At 58.4% G+C, this 17656-nt stretch overlaps 1 protein-coding gene across 3 annotated transcripts in view; it reads left to right on the plus strand.

The window, feature by feature from the left end:
• Window positions 1-1015: 1015 nt before the first annotated feature.
• BCL11B (BCL11 transcription factor B) overlaps window positions 1016-17656 on the plus strand; it is a gene marked incomplete at both ends in the record, with an annotated part of 89551 nt that continues 72910 nt past the window's right edge. For 2 of the 3 annotated variants that reach the window (XM_079769795.1, XM_079769796.1), the window contains 2 exons: window positions 1016-1073; window positions 14565-14933. In XM_079769795.1, the coding sequence (XP_079625921.1) occupies window positions 1016-1073; window positions 14565-14933 (427 nt within the window). The remainder of the gene's footprint in view (window positions 1074-14564; window positions 14934-17656) is intronic. The other variant, XM_079769797.1, reaches the window with a different exon arrangement.

Below are 17656 nucleotides of genomic sequence, written 5' to 3' on the forward strand. Positions count from 1 at the left end.
GTCCGCACTTGAACTTGAATTTTATCCCATTGTACAGAGGCAGCCCCAGCCACAGAGAGACCGAGAGCTCCCAGAGAACCCGGACTCCGCCATCTTCACGTTGCAATCTATAGCTCCCAGTCCGCGCCCGCACCGACCCAGGCGCACTGGGCGAGCCGCCCCGCAGCCCAGCTCCCCCCGGGCCCGCGGCGCCAGGGGAGCGCCGGGGAGCGCTCGCGGGGACCCGGCAGCCTTTCGGCCGGCGCCAGCCTGCCAGGTGAACTGGGAAGGAGCCGCTCCCGGAGTCCCCCCAGAACCTCAGAAGGGTCAGTCTCCGAGAAAAAAAAAACAGGCAGCCCGCAGAAAATCCAGAAACAACCGAACCCGGGCAGTTTTGCATCGCTTTGGGTTTTTTGAGGGGGCGGGGTGAGGGGGTACGAGACAAGTCCCCAAGTTTTCTTTCCTTTTTCTTCTTTTCTTTTTTTTATTTGTTTGCATTTTTTTTTCCTTTCCCCCGCTCCTGGTAGAAGTGCGCTTTCCACCTACCAGACCCTGAAAGAAAGTGTCAGGAGCCGGTGCAAAACCCGGTTTAAGTCCAAGAAGACATTGGAAGTCCAGGAGGCCAAGCAGTTTGAAGAAGTGCAACGGATTTTTTTTTTTTCCTTCTGAAGAATATATTTTAAGGAAACCAGCCAGTCCCCGGCGAGCAACAGCAGATTTTTTTTTTTTTTTTGCCTCTTTCTCCTATCGAGGTTTTTCTTCTCTTTTTCTTTTTGCAAACAAAACAAAAATCAGCATAGAAGAAAGAGCAAAATAAAGAAGAAGAGGAGGAAGAGAGGGCAAGAGAGGAAGGGGGCAAGAACCAAAACACCAACCCGGGCAGAGGAGGAGGCGCGGCGGCAGCGGCAGCGGCGGCGGCGGCGGCGGCGGCGGCGGCAGCGGCGGCGGCGGCGGCGGCGGCAGCAGCTCAGACCCCCTCCCCGGCTCCCCTCATCAGAGCAGCTCTCCGGGCGATGCCAGAATAGATGCCGGGGCAATGTCCCGCCGCAAACAGGGCAACCCGCAGCACTTATCCCAGAGGGAGCTCATCACCCGTAAGTGTCTGCGGCGTGCGCGCGAGGGGCCGGAGGATGGGGCTCCGGGCGCCCGGGGCTGGGGACGCCGAGCCGGGTGCAGCCGGGCCGCGCGCCGAGGCGGCCCGCGAGCTCGCAGAGGCAGCGGCGTCGGCCCGGAGCGTGGTGGGGGGCGGGGGTCCACGGGAAAGTTTCTTTGCCGCCCGGGGAGTCGGGGCGCTGCGCGGTCAGACGCGCCCCGGGCTCTGGGGCCTGCGTAGCGGGTGCTGGGCCGGGGAGGGGGCGCGCAGGCTGGAGGAGGTGTGTGTGTGCGCGCGGAGCCGGGCTGGACGCTCGCCCCTCCGAGCGGCGTGTGTGGCGGCGGCGGCGCTGGTGGCGGGGTTTGGAAAGGAGGGGGAGGGGGCTCGGGGAGAGGAGGGGGAGGGGGAGCTGGGAAGTGGGGAAAAGTTGGCGAGCGCGTGGGTCCGCGCTGACGGCGCGGGCGGAGGAGAGCGGGGTGCGCTCCGGACTGGGGGAGACGCGGGTCGATCGGCGGGCGGCCGCCGGCTCCGAGGCCCGGGTCGCTGCACCCAGCCAGGCAGGGCTCCGGCCACGCCGGTCTCAGGATTCCGGAGCCGCCGTTCTCACCCCTCCTCTCGCTATTTGCAAAAGAATCCAGCTGCGCGGCTGTGTGCCGGCTCCTGCACCCCCACCCCTATCTCCCCACCTCCGCAGTCTCCTGGGATGATCTTCTCTTCTTCCCCCCACTCCAAAAAAAAAAGGTGGGGGTGGGGGCGATTGGGGGTTGATGAAAAATCCCGCCACGGGGTGGTGGTGATGGGGGGGGGGGCAAAGATTGTCAGCTAGGAGTGGGAAGCGAGGGATGTGCTTGTAAATTAGTAGTAAAAAAAAAAAAAAAAAAGGAGAGAGAAAGAGAAAGAAAAAAAAGAAGAAAAGGAGACCTATCAATCTCTCACCCATCCTTCCATCCAGTATCTTTCATCTCCTCTATCTAAATAAACAAGGCAGGTCGCCATGGAAAGCCAGGGGCTGGAGCCCTGTGGATTCCCAGCCGGTGGCGGGGCGGACAGAGTCAGGCGGCGGGGCGGAGAGGCGGCGGCTCCCAGCGCCGAGCGGGGCTGGTTCGGAGAGGGAGCCGGCGGGCGCGAGCGGGCCAGGTGCCGGGTTTGCCGCGGAGCTCGCCCCGGGCGCCCGCACAGTCGCACGGGGACGGCCGGCTGCCGCGCTACCGGCCCGGCCAGCCGCTGCTTCGCGGCGCGCGAACATTCCCCTGCGGTCCTTTCTCTCGCGGTGCTTGGGTCGCTGTTGATACAGATCTATCTATATATTTAAAATTATATTGCAATAGAAATAAAACATCCTCTGGGTGCCATCGAGACCGCGCGGGCAGGTTGTGTTCCTGAAATCCTCCGGGCGCCTCGCTCGTCGGGCTGGGGCCGGGCTGCCCGCGTGGAGCCGGAGACGACTGCGCTGCCCAGTTGCCGCTGCCGTGGCTGAGGACTGGCTGCTGGGCAGCGGAGAGCCGAATATTTATGTTATATTTTAAAAAATTTAAATAAATAAATAAATATATATATATAAAGGGGTTCTCCCCTCCCCTGAACACCCAGCACAGGAACCATCTGCTCGGAGCAGTTGCTGCTGCCATCGCTCCTTTGTTACAGCAGACACCTTAGTAAGAATTTGTGGATTTATTCTTATTTTGGGGGGGGAAGGTAATAGATCTCAAAGTGGGGTTCACCTTGGGAGAGGGGTGCCTTTGGAGGGAGGGACGAGGACGTCTCTTTTATTTTGCACCATTCTAACGTGAAAGAGGACTTCCCGGTTGCATGTAAAAACCAAATGTTTTGCAACCAGATTTGAGCCTGGCTTGACCCAGGTCCTCCTTTATGCCAGTTGACATTGCGCCCTTTACCGATCATCAATTGCTTCTCACCCTGACCCCCCACCTTCAGGTAGTGGAGTGGTGGTTAGAATGTCTGTACTTGCAGACGCCTGATCTCTCCAGGAGGCAATTTGCCCCACACAGCTCCTGTATAATTGCAAGAGTTGTTTTTGAGGAGGGGAAAGTTGGGGGGGGGGTCTGGGAAAGGGGGAGCCGTGGGGGTGCCTTGCTAAGCTGGCAGCTTCACAAAAGCAGCCAGGCGTGTTTGCAGTTGTGTGTCGGGGGGAAGAGGCAGGTAGGTTTGCTTGGCTTTTGCTCGCTCCCTCTCTGGCATTCCTGGGAGAAAGCTCGGACCAGGACTGGCGGCAGCTGGGTGTGGGGGCCCAGGGGGGCCTGGTGCGACATCCTTCCATGTTTCACTTGTTCCGAGTCTCTCTCAGCCTTGCTGGGAGCGGTGCTGGGGAAAGCCAGCACGGAGCCGAGGCAGGGAGGGAAAGGAGAGGCCAAGGAGAAGGGAGGTGGGGACAAGGCGGCAAGAGGGCAAAGGGTATCCTGCCCGCCTCTCAGGGCGCGGGGAGACCGGAGCATGTGCAGGGTTTAAGCGGGGAGAGTGGTCCAACCAGTTTCCAGACAGGCTATTTATTATCCCAAAGCAGCTGGCTTTCTGTCTGTCCCGTGTCACCGGGAGGTGGGAGTCCAGGCTGGGGAAAGGCCAGAACTGGGTACAGTTTAGGCTGCACCGGTGGGTGCATGTGTCCCTCCACGATGCGGGGGGCCTGGCTGGGAGGTGCGCTGGAGCCCTGGCCAGCAAAATGGGTGCTGACACAGCCCCTACCTGGAGTTCACATTTTAGACTTAAAATGTGAAAGGAGCCACCTACAACGTGGTACAGCTTCGGCTGGGTGGCAGCCCGCCGGCCTGGGGAGCCGCACCTCGGGTTCTTTAGGGATGATGCAACCTCGGCATAACTGATGGTCTGGGAAACACCAAGAGCACAGAAATAGCCTGGGTAATCTTGGGGTGTCCGGGGGGGGGGGAGTCGAAGGGCTCCATCATGAGCTAGTTCAGTTTGCAGACAGGACCCGTGAGAAGCGGAGGGAGGTATGAAGAGTGTGGGAGACAGCTGGGGGCGAAAACCTGGGCTTCTGGTTTGTTTCAAAATGTTTGACCCGGATGGATACGGCTTTTCAAACCGGAGGACAGACGCAGCTATTAATCTCCAAACACACACCGAACTACACGGGGAGGAAGAGCGGCCGGGAGGACCAGGCCGAGGAGGGCCTGTGGTGCCACACAGGGTGAGACAGCAGGGTGGGACGCAGGGTACGAGCACCCGTCCACGAGGAGCTGAGGTTCCCCAAGAAACTAAGATGCCGGTGGTGAAGGACACCACCCCAGCAAAGGTGAGAGCTCAACAGCCCACCAACAGGTTTCTGTGGAAGATGAGCGATTTTCCATAGGCAGTCACGGTTTTGTGAGACAACTAAGGGACCCAAGATGGGACTCCAAAGTCCGGCCGTGTGGATTCCACGGTTGCCTCGGCATCCGGCTTTGCTGTAGCTGTATGTTTGGAAGGCGGCGCTGGTGCTTATGAGGATCCTAACCCCCAGGGTAGGGTAGTATATCTCCAGTTGCCCACAGATCTTTCAGAATTGGGCCTCTGATAGATTTCATAAGCTATTGGCCCCTCTTTTTTTTTTTTTTTTGGTAGTTGGTGGGGGGAGGGAAGTCTCTCTCCCTTCTGCACAGAAGGAAACCCCATATCATTAGAAGTGTGATATAAGTCAGCTGCTCTGATTCCACGGGAGAATAAAATGTGTTCGCCAAAGGTGTGATGCCGGGCTGATTTTATTCATTTGCAATTCACACCTGAGAGGAAACAGCCGGGGGCATATTTTAACAGCCCCTAATATTTTTTAAAGGGTCTTGTCTCCTCCCTGACTGTTAGGCACAGATTGCCTGTTTCTTTTTCCTTTTTGAGGGGAAGAGGTTGCTACCTGCCTGTGCTCTGGCCTCGGTGGTTTTTGTCTGGCCTACAACGTATTTCATAACAAAACGAGTCGTGCTGCAGGGAATGCAGTGAAACCGGCCTCAGGAACAGGGAGGGAGGCTGAGGGCCGAGGGGCGGGGGTGAGGCTCTGCGGACCACTGTGCAGGACCAAGGGGGTCCTCCTGATGGAAGCAGAGGCCCGCGGTGCGTGCCTTTGGCAGTAATTAGCATAATGTCTCCGTGAGATGGAGCAGGCAGAACAGCCCCTGTACAGAGAGCCGTTTCCGACCGTGGAGCGCACCGGCTCCCAGCGCCTTCTCAGAACCGGGCTCTTGGCGCTGCCTTTTCGCTTAGAACGCGGCTTGCACTAGCCGTCCCTTTCCCCCCTTTCATCTCCCTTCTCCATCCCTCTGCAATCCCTGTTGCTTGTTGTGATAAAAGACTTTCCAAAATAAACTTTCAGTTGCATTGGCTTCTGGCGGATGACAAGCCCGAGTTGCCGATCCGCGCGTGGCGCCACGAGGCAGCTAGGGGGCGCTCGGCGCCCGTGTCATGTCTCGGCCGCCTTGGCTGCAAGGGCGAGGAATGGGCTTCCGTAGGCGGCTCAGGCCCTTGACGTTGCTGCTGCAAAAATGTCTTAAGCGTGAAGTTGTGATATTGATTTTCCTGCAGAGATTCGAGCAGGGCGGGATGAGAGGATAAGTTTGAGAAATCTATTTCCGAGCCATCAGCATTGATTTACAAGCCCTCACTTGGCAGGTGGGGGCATTTTTCTTTTCTTTCTCTTTTTTTAAAACAAACAATTAAAAAGGGTTAGTTTTGAAGGGTGTGTTTCCCCCGATGAGTCTGTGGTCTTGACTTTCTGAAGACCCCCTGACCCGGCGAGGGGGTCTGGGAAGCGTGTGCATCATGCTGTCCTTTTCTGGGCGGCACGCCACCGAGGCAGGGGACAGCCGAGAACCACTGCTTTGGGGAGTCATGTACCCCAAACGGCTTGATGAATGGAAGTCCTTTTAGCTCAGGTTTGATAACACCTGGATTCTCATTTCCATTTATTAGGTAATGCTCCCCCTGTCCTAAGGGGCATGGCATCGTTCCCCAAAGATAGAAAACGCCGACTCAAATAACGTGTGAAACTTTGTTCGGAAGGAGGGTACGCTTGCTAGACCCCACGTTGCGAATCCCTTTCACCCCAAACAGGGCTCGCAATGGATGGCGTTAAAGGGACTCTTTCTCCCTTAATGTGCGGTCTGGTGCTGGGGAATGTGCGTGTCGCTTTTGATCACAGCATTTCTGCATCTCTAATGGCTTCTCCTTCAAGTTCCAAGGAATCTGGAGGCAGCCCAGCGAACCCCGAGTCTCGTGCTCGAGTTCAGTATCTGGGCAGAGGAGGTTGCCCTGCGACAGGGAAGTGTGCTTTATTCTAACCTGAAAGGGAAATAAATTAGGTCAGACAAAAGCCGAGCGCTGTCATCAGCCCGAGGAGCCTTCCCTCTCCAGTGCAGAGGGCCGGCAATTTATCTGATGATTTCTCTACTTCGTTTAATGTTTGAATCGAGCCGGTGCTAAGCACAGCCCAGCAGCGGGCTCATCTGACAACTCAGAGACGCAGCGGCCCCGCCACGGGGCCGCCTTGGGCTGGGCAGCGGCCTCTGGCCTGCAGAGAACCGTTAAAAACACGCACTTTAGAAACCCCCCCGTCCTGTGCCTTGGAACTTGGGGGAGTTTCACAAGCTGTAACTCAATTCAGACCACAGATATGACAAAGCTTGAAAAAAAAAATATGTGCATAAGGGAGAGGGTGAAGATGAGGTTCTTGACCTTTGGGGGCTGCCTCCTGCATGTCCTGTGGCTCAAGGAAGGCGCCCCCCCCCTCCCCCCCCCCGGCTGCCCGGTTAGGTCCTGCCTTTAGCAGAAACTCTCCAAGGACTTGGGCTTCTCGGCTTCACGCGGTGCCACATTGGGGAGGACGAGGGAAAAGAAATACGCTTTGGGGACTGTGCCCTGGGCCTCGCGGTCAAGTTATTGATGCCACGGAGCATGCCCCTCTGGAGGGGGTGTTAGCCGGAGGGACACCGACATGTTTTTTTTATTGGGGTGAGGGCACAGGAGAACGCCAGCGATGCTCGTCTGTGTCCCCCAGCTGCTCCGGGAATGGCTTTGTCACTCCGGAGCATTCTTGATGTCCCGACGATCGGGCCCGGAGTCCCGTGTGTCCTGTGTCTGCCCCCACCCCCGTGCTCCCACTCCCCCCAATCCCTCTCTCCCAGGGAGCCCGGCGTCGCCGAGATCTCCCGTTCTCCCCTCCCCGAGACGAGCCGCGTGTGGACGGCCTCCCCTGAGCGGTGGTTTTCCCAAGGCGAGGATGAAAAGTGCCGAGGCCAGGCTATCTGGAGGCACATGGAAGCCGAGGGACACGCTTCCTGCACGAGCCGGCGATGGGGGGCTGAGGGGGGGGGGGAACCAGCATCGTTTTTACTGGCAAAAGCGACACCAGATCGGAGGTTTGATTAATGGCGCTACCTTCACAGGGACTTTTCGTCCGGCATTTTGACATATGCAAGTCTTTTGTGTAGTTGGTGAAATTCAAGATATTCAGGCCTTATTTTCTTTTTCTTTTTTCTTTTTCTCCCCTGAAGCGGCCGATCATATGCTTGGGTGTTGGATTAGGGAGGCTGGGCTATTTTACTCTCATGAAAGCCCAGACCACACAAAATTAAGTGACTTAAAAGTTAAAAAAAAAAAAGATCCTCTGTTGTACATAACTTTTGAATGACCCCCTTCCACTGAACTGCTGAAATACAAATACAGTTGCTCATGTTCGCAGGAGTTCTCTACCAAAACAGCACAGGGCAAAAACAACAAAAAGAAACCCACGGCAGAAAGTTGAATGCCAGTGTGATTGTGACTCACGTGGGCTTCGGAAGTGGAGGTGCTGCTGAGAGAGAAGATGGGGGGGCTTGTAAGTGTCGACCTTGGACCTGGGGTGTGGAAAGCGGCCGGTGCCTGCGATGTTGGCGTCTCCCTCGGAAGGCCCCCCGGCTGCCGGCCGCCTGCCGTCCCTGTCCTGGGGGGCGGGCCCCTCTTTCTCCTGCTCAGCACCTTGGGGGAAGCATAGCGTTCCATGAAGCCAACCTCGTCATCCGGCCGCAAACAGTGCTCTCCTTCCGCATCCTTGGGAGTCCTGCGGTGGCTCTGAAGGTTTCGGGCATTTGCAGTTTTGTGGGATCTTCTGAATGTGTGCAGGAGGATTTCTGTACATTGTGGTACATATTATTTTTTTTAAAAATTAAGTTGACGTTTATTTATGAAAATGTAGGTCACTCCAGTCTTTGGTATCATGGACTTGGCTTTTTTTAGTAACCCTGTAGTAATGGACAGGATCTGTGAGAACACCTGGACGTTGTGGTCTTTTTTCTGCTTTTGAATGCCTGAGACCGGCCTCACACGTCTGGGGGTTCTGGAGAGCTGGATGTGGTGGGCGGAGGCGAAAGGTTGGACTGAGTCTGTGGAGCGAGGGAGGGTCTTTCCAGGGAGCTGTTTTGGATAAGCTGCCGTGTCCTGGCATCAGGCAGGGGTGTGTGGGGCCATGTGGGCATCCGGCTCCTCCTGACATCCTCGCACTAGCCCATCTGGACCTGCCCCCCCCCCCCCCCCGGCTGTGTGGCTGAGGTTCTTCCTGCACCCCAAACCTCTTGGATGAGGCCTCCTGACTTCCGGAATGCATGCCAGGCCCGGGCCTTCCCCTCTCCCCCTCAGCCAGACCCCTGGTCATTTTCGTGGGCAGGGAAAGCCACATGGCAGAGGAGGTGGTGTGCTGGCCGCCTCCTCTCCGTCTTCTGCCCAGATGTCAGAATTTTGGAAATTTCAGTTTGAGATGCGGTTGGTGTGGAGCAGACAGGGCCTCATCATGGGGGTGGGGTGAGGGTGGGGGCCCCAGTGTGCACTGGTCTGGGGTCCCTCCAGTAATTTGAGGGCGGCAGGGAGGGGGCCTTTGGCGGTTTCAGGGAGGCCCAGGGCCTGGACCACTAGCTGCCACACCTGGAACGGGCGGGTGCCTCAGGCTTCTTGGCAAGAGGGCAGGTGGTCAGGAGAGAGAGGGTCCATCGGAATGACCTGTCCTGCTCGGACCCGGCCGCTGCGCCCTCCCAGGGTCCAGCCACAGCCCGAGCCTTGCTGGCTGCAGGACGTCGGTGGGCAGATGGGCTGGGACCTGGATTGCGGCCCTCGGATCTGCCCTAACCCTTCATGGCCCTGTGAGGACAGTCCTAACGCGTGACTGGCTCGGCCGGTGGTCCCCTCGGATGTCCCTCCCGCCGCCCTGCCCCGCACTTCATCATTCCCGGTGCTGGGAGAACTTCATCAAGCCTCTTGCTGTGCCTTAGAGCGTCATCCAGTCATAGATTATTTTCTTCACCAAGAATTGATTCCTCCTCTCTCCCATCCCCCCGCGCTCCCCCTCTCCCCGCCTCGCCGCGGTTGTTATTTTCTCTTGGATCCAATAAATTAAAAATTGATGGCAGCTCAGAAAGTGTTGTGCTCCGCGGAGTGCGCGTGCGGGTGGCGTTTCCGCGTGGTCGCCTGGAGCCCGGGCCCCTCTCTGCACGTCCTCGGGAGGGAAAGAAGCGATCCCCCCTCCCCCGCCCGCAGATATTCGGACCCGGGCCGCGGGTCGCGGGAAGCAGGTGTGGAGTCTCCCTTCGGAGGCAGAGCCGGGTGGATGGAGGCTGCACAGTTCTTGTCAACACGGGTCCCCATGAGGGTGGCGTCGGTGACGTGGGTGGCACACGATTTTAAGATCCTTGCACCTCTCCCCCCACACCCTTCCCCGTTTCCCCCCGCCTGCCCCCCTCCCCCCCATTCCTGAGACAGTCATTCTGTGTGTATTTCTCCCGGATTGTGGCTTAGCCATGGCAGACGGAGGTTTGGGTTTGAATCACTGCAGGGTGAGGGGAACGCAGCCGAGGGCCGCAGGCGCCCGCCTCTCTCGGCTGGAGTTCCCGGGAGGGCAGGTGCAGGGGCAGTTGTGAGAGGCCCACCCTGCGGGCGGGGCCCAGGGGATCCTCCGTGGGGGGATCCACGGCCAGGTGAGGCCCAGCGAAGCCGGAGCCGCCTGGCTGGGCCGGAGTTAACCATGCCTTCCCAGCTCTGTCTGCTGCCCAAATTCCTTCGCCGCCGAGCTGAGGCGCGGGAGAGTTTGCCTTAGGATCAAGTGCTTCCCCTGTGCACTTAATGTCCATTATTATTTGTGAATCCTGATTTCATTGCTTCTAAATGCACTCACCAGCTGGGAGGAGGCCCTGCCTTGTAAATAAAATGTGGTTTTGTTGTAAAAGAAGAGGAACGTGCTCTCTGTGTGTGTGTCTGTGAATACGTATTTGGCCGTGCACGTTAGGATTTAACGTTTCACCCACCCCGGTCCGGTGTGTGACTTTGGGACAGCGCCCTGGGCATTCACCCCTCTCTCCTCTTCACGAATCAAACAGTGTGGCCATCTCTCTCCCTTATTCGGCCCAGAACAGTGGGAGCAGCAGTATTTTCCAGGGCTGCCCAACTCGGGGAGCTTCCCACCGCGGCCCACAGCCCCTCAGAGGGCACACCTCATCTTCCACTGGGGCCCGAGTTTGCCCGACAAGGCAGGGGGCTGGTCTGCAGGGCCTGGGTATCCAAAAGCTGATTTTGTCTGAACGTGTCTGTTATCTTCCCTGGTGCTTTTTGGTCTCTGGGTGGCAGTTGGGACCGCTCTGCCTGCCTGGCACAGGCTGGCTCTCCGAGGCGGTGCCGAGCTGTGCAGCGGCGAGGCGCCCACAGGACAGAGGAAGCCGGGTTCCGGGGGGCCAGCCGCGGCCCCACTTGGCCCGTCTCTAAGCCTGGCCAGGTGGCTCTTCCTCCTTTTATTTCTCCCATCAGTGATGCGGTTCTAAGAAGGGACGCACACATGCGCCCCGCACACCTAGCTTGGTATCCGCCTGCCAGCGGAAATGAAACCACAGCCTGACTTTGGGGGTGTCTCCCAAGGCCTTGGGTGTGAAGTTTTAAGGCTCAGGAGGCTGTCTTGGTCTACCGGCTCTGACCCAAACATTCAACAGTTTGGGGGCTGGGGTGCCATTGCCACCGTCCTGGGAAGTGTCTCCTGCAGCAGGCCCCACGCCCCAGGAGGTGGGGAGAGGGAACCCCATTCTTGGGCTGGGTGAATGCCCTCTTCAGTTGGAGTTTTACTTTCAGCACTGGAAGTGGAGGGTGGGGGGAGGCTTTCTGGTGGCGTGTCCTGGCCTCCCTTGGAGGCTCTGAGCTGGATCCTGGGTCAGGAGGTGGGGGTGGAGCTCAGGGCTGTCTGTGGCTCCCCAGTGGGCCCGGCTGCCCGGTGGGTTGGCTGTGAGGGGACTGGAGGCGGGACCCTGAACTGCCGCGCGCGCCATGAATGCAATGGGAGACTTTCAGACTCAGTGACTGGGGCTCGCGGGGCTGGCGCAGGAGGAGGGGGTAGGCAGAGGCCGCTCAGTCAAGGAAGGCTTACAGATGTTACAAAAAAAAAAAGGGGGGGAGGTGTTGGGGGAGGACAAGGAAGACAGAGCTGGTGCACAGACGGGGTTGGGGGGGGTGGAGAGGGAGGCATGCTTGCAAACAGCGCATGTGACCTTGCTAATTTTTAAATGAGCCCGTGTTTCTTTCGAATTACAACAGGAATTTGAAATTACGTAGCTCCCCGGCCCCCCCCCCCCCCCCCCCCCACACACACACCCCCCGCAGCAGAGAGTGCACTGTACTTCCTAGAACTGCACAGGGAGCCAGGGACCGGGCTGGAAAGGTTCATGGAAAGCAAAGCACCCAGCAAGGAAGGGAAACCAGAGGCGACACTCGTCAGCAGGAGACACCTCCGGGCCTCAGGGTGATGCTGGGGAGCATGCACCCGCCTCCTTCGTCCTTGTTGACTGTCATCACGTGGCCCGAGTGGCAGGCCTGGCGCCCGCCGGGGCAGGACTGGCTCTCACGGGGGGACATGGGGCCGCCCGCCCTGCCCCCCATGAACTCACCCGTTTCATTGGAATTCTCAATTTCATTTCGTCCCCCCCCCAGATCATTTCCTTGGTGCCTCTCTCTTTTTTAACAAAACAATATTTTGACACCCTCCTCCCATTTATTAGAGTCCTCCTCTCGCAATGGCGCAGAGGACGCCCTGGTATTTCTAAAGAGCTGTTCTCACAGCCCTCTCCTCTGGCTCAGGAATTATGTATATGTAATTGGTAATTAAAGGTGTGAGCTTTTCAATATAAACAGTATTGCTCAATGTTAGATCATTAAAGGGAAAAGAGGCTCCGAATAATTACCTTTTCCGGCCTGACGAGCGGTTCGCGGGAACCCAGGCCCCCCCCCCCCCCCCGCCCCGAACCGCATGGGGCGGGGGGGGTGGCGATTCCACTTTAACCGGAGCAAGGCACCTTTTCCTAAAGTAAACGGGTAAATTAATTACGTAGCATTGTCCTCCAACTCCTTTCTAAGTCCACTCCCGTTTCTCCTTAAAGCGTAAGGAGTGGTTTCTGGGGGGGCTTTGTGCAAAGTGCCTCTCGGACCCTCCAGGTTCTTTTGGTTGGAGGGAAGCAGACGCAGGTTTAGGGGTTCCTCATCTGCGGGGTGTTGTTGTAGGACCACGTTTCCAGTGCGGGTCTACGTTCCGTTCATGGGAGGCTCTGTCTGCTTTTCTAGGACCCCAGGCGGGATCTCAGACGCCCATCTCCCTTCTCAGCGGGTCCTACTCGGGGACCCACACACTCATGTTTCATACGTGTTCTGTGTCGTGTTCCGACTACTGTGGACTCAGGCCTGCACGCGGACACGCACAGGCCCTGAGGAAGCCTGTGTTCAGAACACGCAGAGCAGTGATTTATGGATAGGATGAAAGATGCCACAGGATTTTCCCCTGAAATTATCTGTTCTCTGGCTCGGGCCCGCCCATAACTTCACGGCCACGGAATGTGTTTTCTCCCTTCTCGTCCTTCCCACTGTGCTCCTGCGGTGTGCCCGATCCTTCCTAAGCAGCTCGCCCCTTAACGGGTACCTGCCTCCCCGGGGTTCCCGCCTCCGAGGACCCCGGCCCGCGTGCCATCTTCCCGACCCCTGACATTTGCTCTCAGAAATCTCCACCTCGAATTCACTCCGACCCGGAGGGAGGACGCAGCCCCATGTCCACGGCCCTGGTTTATGGGACCTTTTCTGCTGCCGGGTCTCCCAGGGTCCCCCCCGAGGTATTTACTGGTTCCAAAATATTTTGTGTCCTAGGCCCCTTACAAAAATAAAAAAAAAAAATACGCAAGTGTATGGGCTGCTAAAGAAATCGGAAAATGTACATGTAAACCCCTTGAAAGTGTCGTTTGTCAGCGGCTGAGAAACGCTTCTGGCATCTGAAGGATTTCCCCCCTTTTCTTTTTCTGGGAGTGAGAGTGAAACCAACAGGCACGCAGCACAGGGGCTGCCGGTGAGTGTTGGGAAACCCACAGAGCCGTGGTCTGACCCGTGCGGGGTGCTGGGGACGGCCAGCTGCCCGCAGCCCCAGCCCCGCAGCCCCAGCCCCGCGGGGCCCCTGCCCTCCCGGCCCTGCTCTTCCTTTGGCTCTTTCTCCTGGAGCCGACGCTCACTTGTTGCGGAGCACGTGGGCTCCTCGCTCTCGGCAGGCCCGGCCCTCAGACGGCCGCCTGGCTTTCTGTTCTGCCGTCTGGTGTTCAGCCAGGTCTCAGGTAGAGGAATGCAGGCCGGACGCGCATGAATGGGGAAGCCATGAATGAAAGGTGGAGGCGAGGGGGGCGGCAGGGAGAGCCCCCGCCGGGCCAGAGGGCTCTGACTCGTGGCTCTCGGCCTGGGCTGCCCATAGGCATCACCTGGGAGGCTTAAGCCTCAACCACCACCTGGTGTTTGGGTCCTAGGGTCTTTGGCCTGGGCGTGGGAGGTTTTCCAAGGTCCCCAGCTGATTCTCCGAGGGTGCAGATTTTGAGAGATGCATCTCTAGCAGCGCAGTGGTCGGCAAACTCATTCGTCAACAGAGCCAGATATCAACAGTACAACGATGGGAGTTTCTTTTGAGAGCCCCATTTTTTAAACTTAAACTATCTAGGTGGGTACACTGTTATTACCTTAATGAGGGTACTCCTAAGCTGGCCCTTGCTAAAAACGTCCTCCATCTGATTGAGGTACGTTCGCTGAGGTCGACCCCTTCCAAAGAGCCGCATGTGGCTCGCGAGCCGCGGCTTGCCGACCACCGCCCTAGCGGATACCGCCCCATCTGGGATGGCTGAATCGCTTGTGAAACCAGGATGTGTGTTCCTATGCTGCGGGGTGCGGGTAGGGGAGGGGGTTGGCAGAGAATCAACTAAGGAAGCAGTCAGGTCAGCCCCGCTGAAGCCACGAGCTCAGGGGGCCGTGGCGTTGCTCCTGGAGCCTCCGATGGGCCATGTGTCGCCGCCCACCTTCGGGACGGGGCGCCCCTGCCTCCAGGAGTCCGGGGGAGGACCTGGCGAGCTCCGGCGTCCTGCAGCGGAGGGGGCCTGCCTCCAGGTGGGGGCGGGGTTGGAACGCAGGCGGGGTGCTTGTGACTGCCTAAGCCCATCTCTGTCTTCTCTGCCCCCCCTCTCCTTTCTCTCTGCAGCTGAGGCTGACCATGTGGAGGCTGCCATCCTCGAAGAAGACGAGGGTCTGGACATAGAGGAGCCCAGCGGCCTGGGGCTGTTGGTGGGTGGCCCCGACCCTGACCTGCTCACCTGTGGACAGTGCCAGATGAATTTCCCCCTGGGGGACATCCTGGTTTTTATAGAGCACAAGAAGAAGCAGTGTGGCGGCAGCCTGGGCGCCTGCTATGACAAAGGCCTGGACAAGGGCAGCCCGCCGCCCTCCTCGCGCTCCGAGCTCAGGAAAGTGGCCGAGCCCGTGGAGATCGGGATCCAGGTCACCCCCGATGAAGATGACCACCTGCTCTCGCCCACGAAAGGCATTTGCCCCAAGCAGGAGAACATTGCAGGTATGGCACGTTGTACTCGCCTGGCCGCTGCAGAAGCCACCTCCCGTGTCCCACGCCCACCTTCCCCCCTCCCTGGGTCACGTGTCGGTGCCGGGATGGCCTGGGAGCTGCCCAGGATGGCCTCTGGGCCACCCGCTGGGCTCGCCCTTTCCGAGGGCCCACGGTCCAGGTGACCCTCCGCGGGAGACGGGCCCGGGGTTCAGGGCGGCCCGACGGGCTGATGGTTGCTTTGCTTTGGACCAGGGGGCGCTGCACAGGCCCGGCCTACTGTCCAGGCGGCCAGGAGGTCAGATTGGGAGCCCGGAAGTCTGGTCGGCCCTCACGGTGCTGTGGCTCACAGTCTCTGGCTTGGGAGCCCTGGTCTTGGGTTGGGAATCTGTGCTTCACAACTTGGCCTGATCAGTTTCCCCATCTGTGAAATGGAGCCTGCGACACCTCTTTCCTTAGGGTCGTGGTGAGCTTGTGGGACTGCATGTGGGTGGTCCCGAATGGGGTCACTCCTTTTCTCCCCCTCCTGTCTCTAGCCTCAGTTTCCCATTTGTGCAAAGAGGCTCCTTCTGACACTGCTTTGTCCCCGTGGGTAGGTCCGTGGGTGCTTGCTGGAGCACTGTGCCCCTCGGGGAGGTTGGGCATGCCCTTTGGTATGCCAACTGAGCTGGCCACCTGGACCACTGGTTCTTACCACCTGAACAACAGGTACGGGGCTGGTGGCCTCCGGCCAGTCTGCTCACCACGTGGTTTTGCATGAGTCCCCTTCTCCAGGCCGTGGCCGTGGCCGGCCAGAGTCTCTTCCACGGGGCCCAGGCTCTGTGCAAACCAGAGTGCTTGCCCTGGTTCATCCTTCCGAGCCCAGGAGACCTCAGGGACAAAGCGGGGCTCTGGCCAGCCCATGTCCCCGAGAGGGGCAGCCATGTGGCATCAGATTGGGTGCAGATGAGGGTTCGAATCCTGATGGTTGACTTTGCACAAGTCGCTCCGGGGGCCCTGCCTCAGTTTCCCCATCTGCCCGCAGGCGTGATAACACTGGCAAGCCTGCAGGAGGATTCTGTGAGCAGCGGCTCCGTGAATGCTTCGCCAGTGGAATTTTCCTTCGGGGCAGTCCCCTCGGTGCTGCGGTGTGCGAGCAGGTGTAGGCGGCCGGCTGGGGAAATGTGCGGATCCGTCTCCACCGTGTTTTGGTCATGGGAGCTCGTGGGGAGGTTGGAGGGACCGAGGCTGTGGTGCCCCTTGGAGGGCGAGCCTGGAAAGCCCGCAGGGGAGATGGATGGGTGTGTGTGCAGAGACCCCCCCCCCCCCCCCCGCCACCACCAGGAGGCAGTGGGGGCGGTCATACAGCAGGCCCAGCTTCTCTGTAGCAGCCATGTGACTGTGGGCCTGACTTGGCCCATCTGTAAAATGGGATCAGTGAGCCAGATCGCTCCTGCGGAGAGACTGCGGTGGTCTGCGCTGGGGACACTGGCCTGCGGGCCTTGCCTTCGGGGGTGTGTCCCGGAAGGAGAGCGCTCACACGCCTACGGCACCGAGGGCGCTGAGAAAAATGTCCCAGGCCACGGTCATGGAGACCCTAGCTTTCGAGTTCCGTGCAGATCCGAGCGATGCTTCCTTCGTTACGTCTGAGAACAGTGCTGGGTCCCTTTGTCTGTACCGGGGAGGTCCCCACCCTTTCTTTCCTTAATCAGATGCGCGGAGATGGTTGTCCCCAGCAGTACCAATGCCTGGCATCGGCGCCCACAGACCCCCGGCGGCTCTGCGGGGGACAGGCGTCCTGCTTTTGTATGAAGCCCTCTGAGTCCTCATATCAGGGGGCAGGTGTTTTCCAGGGAGAGGCTGCAGAGCACGGAGGGGATGTGTGTTTAAGAAAGCGACTACATATGATTTCGTAAAAGGCCACATTAATCTCCAAGGCGCTATGTCTCTCCCCCCTCCACCCCCCGCCCTTTGGTTGTAGGTTGTACTACAGCAGCGGCCTCCAATATTTTTGCTTTATGTGACCAAAGGTATTCTCAGCCTTTTCTGTTCCGCAACAGGACGAATGGATTTCTCCATTCCTGGGAAATATGTAAAACAACCCCTTAGAAGTCTAAAGAGATGTGTTTGTTCAGAGCATTGAACATGGTGTTTTAATCAAAGGCACAAAGCCGTCTCCGCGCCACGCCAGCCGGAGACGGTTGTCCGCTCGACAGCCCACCGCGCTCTCCTCTCTCCTGTCCCCGCTTTCTCCCTTCCTACTTTGGCACCAACTTTTTTTTTTTATTTAATAGAAAGGGAAGATTAGAGAATAAAACTTCAGGGGCTCAAATGTATAAAGTAATTTAATATGGTGGGAGCATTAATTATTTTAGCGTAATTGAATTCTGAGGACTGCCGCGGTTGCATTTCTGTCGACAAGCCCTGTTTATTATTTCTCTGTGTAGATTAACAGTAAAGGAAACACAGATAACTTTCAGTTATTTATTGTAAAATAAATGTGTCAATTCATGTGTAAAGCAAGCTGCTCAGAGATAATTGAGCCTTTATATTTTAAGAGGGGGGCCGGGAACCACGGGCGCTGCTCCACCGGGCTTCCGGGACCCCGCCCCGCTGCTGCCCAGGCTGCTCCGGTGGCTCTTCATCCTCGGGGCCTCGCCTCTGGCGTGGTGTCCGAGGTGAGGTGCTCGGGGTGGCCAGGAGGGTGGTGGCTTTCCTGGGGGGCAGTCTGCGTGTTGTCCCCCCTCGCGGCCAGG

Source organism: Cnephaeus nilssonii (genome assembly GCF_951640355.1).
Source record: "Cnephaeus nilssonii genome assembly, chromosome: 4".
NCBI lineage: Eukaryota > Metazoa > Chordata > Mammalia > Chiroptera > Vespertilionidae > Cnephaeus > Cnephaeus nilssonii.